Below are 11,818 nucleotides of genomic sequence, written 5' to 3'. Positions count from 1 at the left end.
GGCCACTGCCCCCCTCACCCCAGCGCAGACCTGAGGTACTTTGTCCTTCGTGTGTACAGATAAATTATATATAAAACACTTTGGATACGAGCTGTGGCCTGGCCTGTGGGGTGGAGGGCGGCCGGGAGGGCACACGGGGGGATCCCGGTTGAAAGGGGGACCAAGATCCCGGTATCCCGGTGGGAGGAGAGGGGGAAAAACACCGGGATCCTGCTGAGGAGGGGTCCCGGTACGGGACCGGGGCCCCCCCCCCCCCCCCCCCCCCCGGGGGTACAGTCAGCGTCTTGAGGTGCGGGGGCCTGCGGGAGCTCGGTAAAACCGGATCTGGGAGGGCTGCGGGCATCCCGGCGCCGCGGGGTCCCGGGCGAGGGAAACATACCGGAGTCCGATGGGGAGAGATACACCGGGATCCCGGGGAGTGGGGGACACACAACGCGGTCCCGGTGAGGAGGGGGCCCCGGCATGGGGTAGACACCCCAATGTCCCGGGGGTCCCCGCGTCTCAGTGCGTAGAAGTCCCGGTACGGGGGAGCTGAGAAGCCGGTGGGGGGGGCCCCGCCGAAATCAGAGCCTCCCCCTCCCCCCCGCACCGGGCGTGAGGGAGGGCGCGGGCGGTACCGGGCCGGGAGTGGGCGTGGTCTGTCAGGGAGTGGGCGTGGCATATCCGTGAATGGGCGTGGTCTGTCAGGGAGTGGGCGTGGCCTCCGCCGGTCCCCGCCTCCCCAGCGGTCCCGCCCTGCTTTGGAACGCTCGCGCCTCCAACGGCTCTCCCCGCGCCCGCCCACCCGACGCTTGACGTCATCGCGCCGCCGCGCTGCGTGCGCACGCCGCGTCCCCCGCGCGGGCGCAGAGCCGCCATGGAGGCCTCGGCGGGCGGCGGCGGCGCCGGGCCCGGGCGCCGCTGGTACTTCAGCCGCGAGCAGCTGGAGCGGAGTCCGTCCCGCCGCGCCGGCCTCGACCCCGACAAGGAGCTCTCGTACCGGCAGCAGGCGGCCAACTTGCTGCAGGACATGGGGCAGCGCCTCAACGTGTATCCGGCCGCGCTAGGCCGCGCTAGGCCGCGGGTGGGAGTGGGGCGGGGCGCGGAGAGCGGGGAGGGGGGAGAGCCGCGAGCGGGTGCGGGGAGAGCCGGGAGCCGGTATGGGGAGTGTCGGGAGCGAGTGCGGGGAGAGCCGAGTGTGTTGGGGATCGAGGAGAGCCCGGCCCCGGAACGGGGAGATCAGTGCTGGGGTGTCGGGAAGGCCCGAGCCGGCTCTCGGAGCGGGGGAAAGCCGAGCCTGTTTTTGGTTCTGGAAATGCCATTTCGGGCGCAGGGAAAGCTGTGCCGGCATGATGGAAAGGCTTGGGAAGGCCTGACCGGCGCGGGAGCGGGGAGAGCTGTGCCGGGGTGCGTGGAAGGGAGCGGAAGGCCCGGCCCGGCTGCGCCGAGCCGGTTTTGGGATCGAGGAGATTTCGGGAGTGGGGAAGGGAAGACACGGCCAGAACGGGAGCAGGGAGAGCCGAGCCCGTTTCGAGATCGCGGAAATCCCGTTTCAGGAGCAGGGAAAGCTGTGCTGGGGTGTCGGGAAGGCCCGGCCTAGGAGTGGGGAGAGCCGAGCCCGTTTTTGGGATTGAGGAAATGCCGTTTCAGGAGTGGGAAAAGCTGTACTGAGGCGTTGCGAAGGCGTGGTAAGGCTCGGCCCACGAGTACCCGCGAAAGCCGAGCCTGTTTTGGGACCAAGGAGATCCCAGAAACGGTTTTGGGAGCAGCGAGAGCCGAGCCTGTTTGGGATGGAGGAGACCCCATTTTCGGAGCAGGGAGAGCTCTCCTGGGGTGTCGGGAAGGCTCGGCTTGGGAATGGGGAGCGCCGAGCCCATTTTGGGATCGAGGAGAGCTCGTTTCGGGAGTGGGGAGAGCTGTGCCGGGATGCAGGGAAGACCTGCCCTGGGAATGAGGAGAGCCCGTCCCCTCCTGGTGCTGTTGGCCTGTGGGATCTGTTCCAGCGGCTCCCCTGAGCCTGCCCGGGGGTCTCTGCTTTGGCTGCGCTGTTCCTTAACCCCTTCCCAGCTCCCAGCTCACCATCAACACGGCCATCGTGTACATGCACCGCTTCTACATGGTGCAGTCCTTCACCCAGTTCCACAGGAACGTAAGTGCTGGGATCTGGGGAGGGTGGGCGGCGCTGGGAACCCCAAATCCACTCCTGTCACTGCCTGGGCGGGGGGCCCACCTTGGGAAGGGGTTTGGGAAGGGAGAGGGACCCTCTTCTCTCTCCTGGTGGTGGCTGGACTTGAACAGCCTTCGTTCCCTGAAGGAATATTGAGAATCCACCTGATTTATTTGTTTTAATCGTGAATTTAGTGACTTTTTAAGCAAACAGAGTGTTTTCCTCCACAGTCGGTGGTGCCAGCAGCGCTTTTCCTAGCAGCCAAGGTGGAGGAGCAGCCCCGGAAGCTGGAGCATGTAATCAAGGTGGCACATGCCTGTCTGCACCCCCAGGAGCCTCTGCTTGACACCAAGAGTGAGGTAAGTGTGGGGATGGAGCCTTGGGATGTGCTGTGAGCGCTGGAGGCCCGAGGAGTGGGAATGGCATCCGGAATCGCGCGGCTCCGGTGGCTCCTCGACCCTCCCGAGGTGCTCAGGGGCAGCTTCTCAATCCAACCACTCCTGCTACGGAGAGATTTGGGCTTCCCCGCTCTGTGCAAACCCTTTTCTCTTCTGCTGCACACCTGGATCCAGGTGTGCTGTGTGCCACTGTCCCTGGAATGCTGCCGAGGAGGGTGTGGACGCAGGTTTGGAGCAGAGGAGCTCCACTGTGGGAGAAGTTTGTCCCCACACCTTTCTCAGTGGGTTAAAAACGTTGCTGATCCCTCATCTGTCCAGACAGCCCCTTTTACCTGGAGCTAAGCAGCCAGTCCTGCTGGAAGGGGCAGCTGTTTCCAGGGAAACTTGCAGAAAATTTAAAAAAAAAAAAAAAAAAGACAGGAAAAGCAGCTGATTCCTGCACTGCTCGTGTGCCACCCCAGGAGAGTGGGGGACCAGCACCCAGGGCCCACCCAACACTCTGCTCCCTCTTTCTTAGAATCCCCAGATGGTTTGGGTTGGAAGGACCTTAAATCCCATCCCATTCCACCCACCTGCCAAGGGCAGGGACGTTTTCCACTAGCCCAGGTTGCTCCGAGCTCCATCCAGCCTGGCCTTGAATACTTCCAGGGAATCTGTGCCAGTCCCCCTGTGCAGGGAGATTCCCGTTTTTGCCCCGGAGAGAAGGGTGTTAGGAATGTGCAGGCTTGATCCGAGTGCCTCTCTGTGAGTAACCTGCCTGTCCTCTCAACCCCAGGCTTACCTGCAACAAGCCCAAGACCTGGTCATTCTAGAGAGCATAATCCTACAGACCCTGGGTAAGTTCCTCGAAGCGGCCGGACTGCCACACAAATCCCAGAGCCAGGAGAATTCCACAGGCTGGAGAGCCTCACCCCTTCCACAGAGTCCACACAACAAACCCTGTTTTTCAGCCCGACTCCTGTTTTAACATCAATTTTTCAGGTGTAACTTGTGCCAGGCTCAGTGCTGAGAGATTTAAGTGTGGTTTATCTATTTTTTTTTTTTTTCTTCCCTAAAAAATCCAGGATTTGTGCTGCCTGGACATCGGTCCCTGTCCTGGGTTGTGCTTTCCAGCTCAATCATAGAATCATGGAATGGTTTGGGTTTGAAGGGACCTTAAAGACCATCCAATTCCAGGCCATAATGCTCCAGTTCTGTTGCAGGAAGCAGTTTGTACTGAGAGATGTCTTAAAAAATAGGTTGAAAATGAATATTTTGGTCAAATAATTAAAAGGGGGGAAAATCCCCAGAACTCAACAAACCAGGAGCAGTTTCTGGGTGTTTTTGGAAGTAGTCTCCACGTAGGGCTGTGGCTGGTGGAGCTGGTGCCTTGTTTCTTTATCAAATGTACTGTTAAAAGTTGTTTTCACTAACAAATCTTCTGTTTCAGAGGCAGTTTGTAGGTAGATTTTCCCTCCAAAAGAGCAGGATTTGTTATTCCTGACTGGATTCAGAGCAAACACCCCATGTCCCTCCTTCAGTAGGGGCAGAGGTGTCGTGGGCCACAAGCCTGTGGCTAAACCAAGCCCAGTTCTGCAACCTCTCAGTTCTCCAGTGGCCTTTTTGAACATCCCAGTTCTCCCAGAACATTCTGCAGATCTGCTGCACACATGGACCAACTGGAATTCTTTCTTCCCTTTCAAACATAATTCCCAAACTGAGGAGGAAACAGGAGCGAGAATTAAACTCAGATGCCCTCAGTGCTTTAGGCCCGTTCAAAGGGAAAACAATCTGCTTCCTCTCAGCTTTTTGGGTGAGAGAAATTCCTTGGAGCAGATGCCATTGTCTTTGCCTTCCTCCCAGCTGCTTCAAGGGGCTTTGTCCTGCTATTTTTAAAATCCTTAATAGTTGTTTTGTTTCCAGTGAGGCCTTTCAGAAGTTGGGAGGTCTGGGAGCACCAGAGACCTTCTGGGTTTGTAGCTGGAGAACTTGAGGCTTCTGGATGCAGGAAAATGGGCTCCTCTATTCCTGCCCGGCTCCAAGCAGGGCTGTAGGAGGGAAGGGGTGCAGGAAATGTGGATCCAGGGCTGTGCTGCTGGTTCTGATGGTCCTTTCTCTGTGTCCTTCCAGGGTTTGAGATCACTATTGACCATCCCCACACCCACGTGGTGAAGTGCACCCAGCTTGTCCGAGGTGAGAGGGAATTGGGAGGAAAGGGCTGGGGAAATACGGGGGAATGTCCAGCTGGAATTGCTCCAGAGCTTCCCAGAGTCCTGGAATGGTTTGGGTTGGGAGGGCAAGGACAACTTCCACTTGCCCAGGTTGTTCCAACCTGGCCTTGGATGCTGCTAGGGATGGGGCAGGCACAGCTTCCCTGGGCAATCAGCGCCTCCCCACCCTCACAGGGAGGAATTTCTTCCCACTGTCCCATCTAAATCTCGCCTTTTTCCTGGGGGAAAAACCATTCCTGCTTATCCTGCCACTCCAGGTCCCATCTGGAGTCCCACTTCAGCTCTCTTGGAACCTGAAAGGCCACAACAGGGTCACCCCAGAGCCTTCTCCAGGCTGAACAATCCCAAATCTCCTCGGTTATTCTCCCAGGAGAGCTGTTCCATCCCTCTCATTCTCAAAACAGAGGCAGTTTTAGATGATTCTGGCTCTGCTGAACCACACAAAACTCTCAGTGAGCAGTAGTTCCCAAAATCCTCGTGGCTGTGGCCTGCAGCTGCTCAATCCGTGGGTGGCCTGTGGTTCTTGCACTAAAATATGATAATATGAAAATATTGATAATATGAAAATATGCAGATAACACCCTGATTTTTTCTTTTTTTTTTCTTGCAGCCAGCAAGGACTTGGCACAAACTTCCTATTTCATGGCTACAAACAGGTTATTATTTTATAATTTTATAATTGATAATTTATCTGCTGCCTGTGACCCCAGAGGCATCGTTCAGTCACGGAGCAGCTGGGGATCCCGCAGGAAGAGCCTTAAGAAAGGGTTCCAGCCCTTTTTCCTGCCAGCTGCTGGGTAAAATGAGCTGGAAAATAAGGCAGATGGAATCCTCAGGAGCTTTACTGCTTATTTGATAGGAATTTAGTTGTGAAAGTTTAAAAAAATAGCCAAAAACCCCAAAACTAACCAAAAAGATGGAGGGGAAATGGATACATACATTTTTCCTTGCTTACTCCTTGGGTGTTGGAGTGTTTTCACTCAACAAGGTGCTGTGGAAATTGTCCCTGAATATGGTTTGTACCCCAAAAAAGGCTGATTTAGGGCATAAATGAAGAAAAATCAACCCCAAGTTTTTTGTATGGGTTGTTTTGCCCCTAAGTTTTCCCTGGAAAGAAAAATCATCTCCAGATTCTTCCCCTGATTTGTTTTGTCCCTAAATTTTCACTGCCAGCCTGATGCCAGCACTTTTGTTGGGATTATTTTTAAATTCAATTTCCTGGATTTTCAGCTTCAGACAAATCACGGAGTTAATGTTTGGAACAGACAAAAAAAAAAAAATCGTGGACATGGAAAACATTGAGGTTTTGGGAAATTAGGGAGGGAAAAGTGGTTTGGGTGCCAGCACAGGTGAAGCTGCAGGGCCGGAGATGCCTCCAAGCCCTGGCTGGGAATGTCTGTGGGCACGTGGTTTCCCTTTTCCACCTGGGAGGTGTTGCCTGCTCACCTGCACTGTTTGTTGAAGGTGTTTCGGGCTCCAAAGGGCACCCTGTGGATTTCCGGCCTCGGGAATGTGGTGTTGGTGATGTTTGGGTAAACACAGCCCTGAAACCTGTTTTATCCCTGCAGCAAGAATTTCAAAGCCACGGGATTAGGAGTTAAGGCTGTAATTGAGGGAAATCCAGGCAGAAAGTATGAAGAAGAGCCTCAGTTTTGTCTGAGAGAGCCAGTTCTGGGATGAACTGCATTTATCCTTGTGCTCCCTTTGGTTTCGTTCTGGGGCAGAGTTGAGGCTCTTTGTTATCCTTGAGTTCGCTCTGCCGAGGCTCTGAATTCCCTGGGTTTGACTTCCCCTGGATAAACCCAGTGTCCACGAAACTTCAGGATTTTTGGATGTAGATGCCAAACTTCTGCCTCTCCACTTCTCACCGATGGAAAAATGTTGAATAGGGTGGTGGGGAGATGGTGCCACGTGAGGGCTCGGTGGCATAATTCCCAAAGGGCCTGTTCAGGAGTGGGCAAATCCCACACTCAAGACTTGCTTCCGTGTTTCCTAAAGCTCTGATGTTCCTGCAGGATCCTCGTAGTCCCTCAGTTCTCCCGGTCCTGGTGCTGCCCACAACCCCCAGCACTGATGGCTGAGCTGCCACGTGGAAAATCAATTTATTAATGAAAATACGTGATAGGTCACCTGGCTCAGGTTTTCCTGAGTCACTCCAGCATAGAGTGTATTCCTAAAAATCCTTTGGGAAAGATCAGACCCTTCCTAAAGCTGAAAAGGACAGGTTTGCTCCTTGAATGCCATCCAGGAGTTGTGCTTGGAAGTTCCTCCCCAGAGCAGAGGTGGGGCTGGCAGGTGACCCCAGCACTGACTTCCATCCTTGGAGATCCCAAATTTCCTGTAGCAAAACAGGGATGAACAAGGCAACCAGTGGAGGAGATCCCAAGTTTCCTGTAGCAAACCAGGAATGAACAGAGATGGAGGAAATCCCAGCTTTCCTGTAGCAAAACAGGGGTGAGCAAAAAACCGGACAAATTTCTCTGCACCCAGTGACTTTCCTGCTTGGAGGGGAATCCCAAATTTCCCACATCAAAACAGGGATAAACAGGGCTATCAGTGGAGGTAGATCCCAAATTTCCTGTAGCAAACCAGGGCTGAGCTTCTCCTCAGAGCAGAGGCTGGCAGGTGACCTCAGCACTGATATTCCTCCTTTGGATGAGATCCCAAATTTCCTGTAGCAAACCAGGGATGAGTTTCTCTTCAGAGCACAGGTGGGGCTGGCAGGTCCCCAGTGGCTTTCCTCTTCAGAGAAGCTCCCAAATTACCTGTATAAAAACTGAACAAAAACTGATGGAGGAGAACCCAAATTCCCTGTAGCAAACCAGGCCCGAACAAGCGAAGCGGTCCCGAAGCCCCGCTGTGCTGGAGCGGGATGGAGCTGGCTGTGCCCCAGGGTCTTCCTGGGGAGGTCCAGAGGGCCACCCCCACGTTCCCCCCCATGTCCCGCGTGGATCTGCAGCTCAGGCGTGGGAGTTGATGGCTTTTTGTTTTCTCTCCCGGTGACGTCAGCCTGCACCTGACCACCTTCAGCCTGCAGTACACCCCGCCCGTTGTGGCCTGCGTCTGTATCCACCTGGCCTGTAAGTGGTCCAACTGGGAGATCCCAGTCTCCACGGACGGGAAGCACTGGTGGGAATACGTTGATGGCACTGTAACTCTGGAGCTCTTAGATGGTAAGTTTGGGAGCGAGGTTTTTCCCCTGCAAAAGGCTCTTAAATTATTTTGGCATCGCTGGTCCTGGGTCTGATGTTCCAACACCACTTCACGGGCTCCAGGAGTTCAGGGCTTGCTGAGGTTTTCCAGGGCAGCAGCAGCTTCTGTAGCAGCACAGAGAAATGAGTTTGAATGGGTCAGTGATTCCAGTTGTCAGAATTCCCCTCCTGGAGCAGCTCCATCCCACCAGTAGCTCCATCCATCAGATGAGGGGGTTGTCCTCATGGACTGGGGCTGCTCTGACTCTCCCGCTTGGGTTTGTGTCTCCTCTGCAGAACTGACCCATGAATTCCTGCAAATCCTCGAGAAAACTCCCAGCCGACTGAAACGGATCCGGAATTGGCGGGTAAGAAACTCGGACACGGGCTGTGATTCCTTTGGGAATCCCAATGCAGGACAGCAGGGGAGGGAGGTGTGTGTGGAATTGGGATACTGTATGGTGCTTGTGGTGCTCAAGTTCATCTGTTGTGAATTAACTTGCACAGAACTTTGGTTTTCCAGCTGCGTTAGCAGCCCTGCTTCTTCCAGGGGTTGGGAATTTTCCCACAAGGAGGGATGGGAGCAAAGTGGATCTGTCTGTAAAGAAGACCTTGCCCTGTCCTGGTGAGCTGCTTGATTTAAACCAGCTCCAGCGACACCCCAAGTAAACACCCGGTGATCTGTTTCATTCCAGGCCTCTCAAGCAGCCAGGAAATCCAAGACTGACGACCACGGCGAGGACGAGAGCCTGTCAGAGCAGACAATCCTCAACATGATCTCCAGGAACAACAGCTCGGACATGAACATCGCTGGGCTCATGAGCATGTCCACGTCCTCCACTGCCGGCGCAGGGCCGGCGCTCCCGGCCGCGGCCGATTCCCCCAGCGAGCCGAGCGCTGCCGACCCGTCCCAGGCGGATCATTGGCATCCCCCGGCCAAGCTGGACATCCACAGGACTAGCGAGAGCTCGTCGGCCGCCGAGCACCCGCAGCAGGACGGCGCTGCCTACCCAAAGCAGAGTACCAAGAACGCCCCATCGGCCAAGGTGTCCCTCAAGGAGTACCGGGCCAAGCACGCCGAGGAACTGGCGGCACAGAAGCGGCAGCTGGAAAACATGGAAGCAAATGTGCGCTCCCAGTACGCCTACGCCGCACAGAACCTCCTGGTTCAGCAGCAGCGGGAGAGGGAAGGGCAGCAGGACAGCAACCCCTCCCCAATCATCCTGAAAATCCCCATCGCGGGGCCGGAGAACCCCGAGCGCCTGCCCGGCGCCGACAAGGGTGACAAAGCTCTCAAGATGAGGATCCCGGCGGTGGGTGGAGGTGGGGAGAGGCCGATCCCCTCCAAGCAGGAGGAGATCAAGATGCGGATTAAGGTGCCGGGTCCCGGAGACAGACACAGCTCCGCGGATGAGAGTGGAGGGAAGAGCCGGGAGTACAAAGAGAAGCACAAGGGCCACTCATCCAACCACCACCACCACCACCACAACCACCACTCGCACAAACACTTGCACGCCCAGCTCGGCGCCGGCCCCAGCACCGCGGCCAAGCGCCCGGGGGACTCCAAACACAGCGCCCAACCCGGTGCCACCGCCACCACCACCCCCCACAAGGGCTACGGGCCTCTCGCCCCCACCCGCAAAAGACCCCTGCCCGAGGAGCCCCTGGCCATGTCCCACGAGCACCAGCCCAAGGTGGGCAAAGTCTCCAAAGGCCCCGGAGTGCCGTTCCCATACGCCCACCTTCCCGGGGCCGCCCATCTCCCTGGGCACAGCTCAGATTTGTCCCAGCCCAGCAAAGCTCGGGGCACCCACAAATCGGACAAGGGGCCTTCGGGGGCCAACGGGCACAACGCCAGCCAGGCCAGTGACTATCAGGACACGGTGAACATGCTGCACTCGCTGCTGAGCGCGCAGGGCATGCAGCCCACCCAGCCCCCTGCCTTTGAATTCCACTCTTACGAGCTCCTGAACCCCCGGGCTTCCAGCGGCTCCAGAGCTGCCGCCAACACGGACAAGCCCCGACCGCCCCCCCTGCCCTCGGAACCGCCCCCCCCGCTGCCTCCCCTCCCCAAATAACCCCCTTTTTACTACTGAGTCCAGAGCCCGAGCCCAAACCTGCAGGGCTTTTCTAAGGGCTTTTTGATCTCCACTGCCTCACGAAGAACTTATTTTATTATAATATAACTTTTATTATTGATATTTAGTTGTTAAAGCTGTGAAAGGATAAGGAACCCTTTCTCTATTCCTCCCTTTCCCCCATAGGCTCCCAGTTAGTGTTGGGCTTTGACCCCTCTCTGGGGAACATGGGGGATATTTAAAATATGTCACAGAAAATTTAAGATGTTTTACAAATAATTTAAGCATTAACTTATATCTTAGTGGTTTGGTTCCTTTTAATTCCGAGGGGCTGTGGCAGAGCCCAGGAGGGCTTTTGGGGAGGTTCCACTCGAGGTGTTGGTGTTCAGGAGTTTTTGGGGGATGGAGGGATGTGGGGGGCTGAGGGAATCCCAGGTGATGGGAGCTGTTCTCCCTCCTATGGGTCCTGTTCCCTTGCCCCTGGATCTGTTCTGGTTTGGGATCCGATATCCATCCCTTGCTCCCTTCCTGCAGATTCTGGGATTTCCACTGGAAACCCTGGGGGGACCAGGGAACTCGGGGGGTACATTGCCAGTGGGATGTGGGATGAGAAAGTGCCAGGCTGGTCCTGCAGTCACTGTGCCTGGGGCAGCTCTTCCAGGGAATCCCATTGGCACATGGCTGTTGCCAGCTGAGCTGGAAGCAGCTTCTACTGGAACTTCGGCCCAGGGCCAGGGGACCTGCCAGGGGTTTGGGTTGAATATTTGGGAAAGTCCTATTTCCTTTCTTCTTAGACTTGACTTCTCTGACCTTCAATAAATGAGTGGTCTCTGGATGGTTTTGAGAAACTCTTGTTCCACATCTAGCTTGTTTTTAGGAGGAATTGCTGCTGCCAAACACCCTCTAAGGATTTGGGGACCGATTTGGTCCAGTTTTGGGACCAGTTCTTAGATTTCAGGTTCTGGGCATGGCCCATCCCTTGCTTCCCCTCCGTCTTTTGGAGCCCCTCTTGGAGGCGGCTGCTCCCGGGGTGTCGAGGCTCTGCCCTTCGCGGTGGGGAGCAGTGTCGGCCCGGGAGACCGGGAGGGAACCGAGTGATGCCAGGGGAGCTCGTGACCCCCGTGCTGGTGCTCTGGGACCAAGTCGGGCCTACCGCGAGCGTCTCCTGACCCGGAGCCCGAGCTCACACCCGGTCCCGGCCTGCCCCCCTCCCCGCTTCCCGGGCCGGGGAACCCCCGGGCCCCCCCCGGTCCTACCCCGGGACCCCCCGCTCCCGCCGCGCCCACGTGTCGCGTTCCCGCCGCGCCGCCCCCACGTGACCATGGGTGGGCGCGGCCGCTCCCAGCGTGAGTGACTGCAGGCTCAACCAATCGTGCGCGGTACTGCCCCTGTGCCCGCCGCTGATTGGCTGGCGGGCGGGCCAGTGAGGCGGCGGGGCGGGTGCACGGCGCGGCAGCGCGGAGGCCGCGGCGGCAGAGAGGTAAGATGGCGGCGGCGCCGCCTGCTCGCAATGGGGCTCGGTGTGCCCCTCAGCGCGGCTCCCGAGTGCTTCTCCAGGGCTCCTCCGCCCTGCATCGCCCCGGAGGCGGGTTTCCTCCCGCTCTCCGCTCCGGCAGCGCTGCCTGGGCGCCCCTCAGGGGGTGCCCCTCACGCTCGCCGCCCGCGGACAAAATGGCGGCGCCGGGGCGGCAGTAGCGCGCATGCGCGGGAGCGCGGAGGCAGAGCACGTGCGCGGGCGGGGGTGCGCAGGGATGGACCGGGATGGGCACCGGGAGAGAGGCTGGGATGGACCGGG

The 11,818-nt window shown here is 57.2% G+C and overlaps 2 protein-coding genes across 3 annotated transcripts in view; both read left to right on the top strand.

The window, feature by feature from the left end:
* Positions 1 to 842: 842 nt before the first annotated feature.
* Positions 843 to 10,318, top strand: CCNT1 (cyclin T1). 2 transcript variants are annotated; one of them, XM_042028966.1, is made up of 9 exons: positions 843 to 1,029; positions 2,047 to 2,128; positions 2,377 to 2,505; positions 3,320 to 3,380; positions 4,654 to 4,716; positions 5,365 to 5,410; positions 7,764 to 7,927; positions 8,243 to 8,313; positions 8,641 to 10,318. In XM_042028966.1, exons 1-9 carry the CDS (start codon positions 857 to 859, stop codon positions 10,021 to 10,023), a joined length of 2,172 nt encoding a protein of 723 aa, XP_041884900.1. In that variant the 5' UTR covers positions 843 to 856; the 3' UTR covers positions 10,024 to 10,318. The 2 variants fall into 2 exon arrangements, 1 of the variants encoding a protein (XP_041884900.1); XR_006016216.1 differs by lacking the exon at positions 7,764 to 7,927 and having other exon boundaries at positions 8,641 to 8,732.
* A 1,140-nt stretch (positions 10,319 to 11,458) lies between these two features.
* KANSL2 (KAT8 regulatory NSL complex subunit 2) overlaps positions 11,459 to 11,818 on the top strand; it is a 14,459-nt gene continuing 14,099 nt past the window's right edge. Inside the window, exon 1 of the mRNA XM_042028970.1 lies at positions 11,459 to 11,503. The gene's annotated coding sequence lies outside the window, so the exon portion shown is untranslated. The remainder of the gene's footprint in view (positions 11,504 to 11,818) is intronic.

The sequence above is a fragment of the Corvus kubaryi genome, unplaced genomic scaffold (genome assembly GCF_017639235.1).
Source record: "Corvus kubaryi isolate FWS band 111438036 unplaced genomic scaffold, C.kubaryi_AGA036_p1.0 37309, whole genome shotgun sequence".
In the NCBI taxonomy this organism is placed as follows: domain Eukaryota; kingdom Metazoa; phylum Chordata; class Aves; order Passeriformes; family Corvidae; genus Corvus; species Corvus kubaryi.
The sequence above is the reverse complement of the archived record's forward strand: the minus strand, read 5'-3'. Positions and strand labels throughout refer to the sequence as shown.

Coding starts and splice junctions, on each gene's coding strand:
- CCNT1 (XM_042028966.1), top strand. CDS start 857: ATGGAGGCCTCGGCGGGCGGCGGCGGCGCCGGGCCCGGGCGCCGCTGG. Junction 1,030..2,046: donor ATGGGGCAGCGCCTCAACGT/GTATCCGGCCGC, acceptor ACCCCTTCCCAG/CTCCCAGCTCACCATCAACA. Junction 2,506..3,319: donor TGCTTGACACCAAGAGTGAG/GTAAGTGTGGGG, acceptor TCTCAACCCCAG/GCTTACCTGCAACAAGCCCA.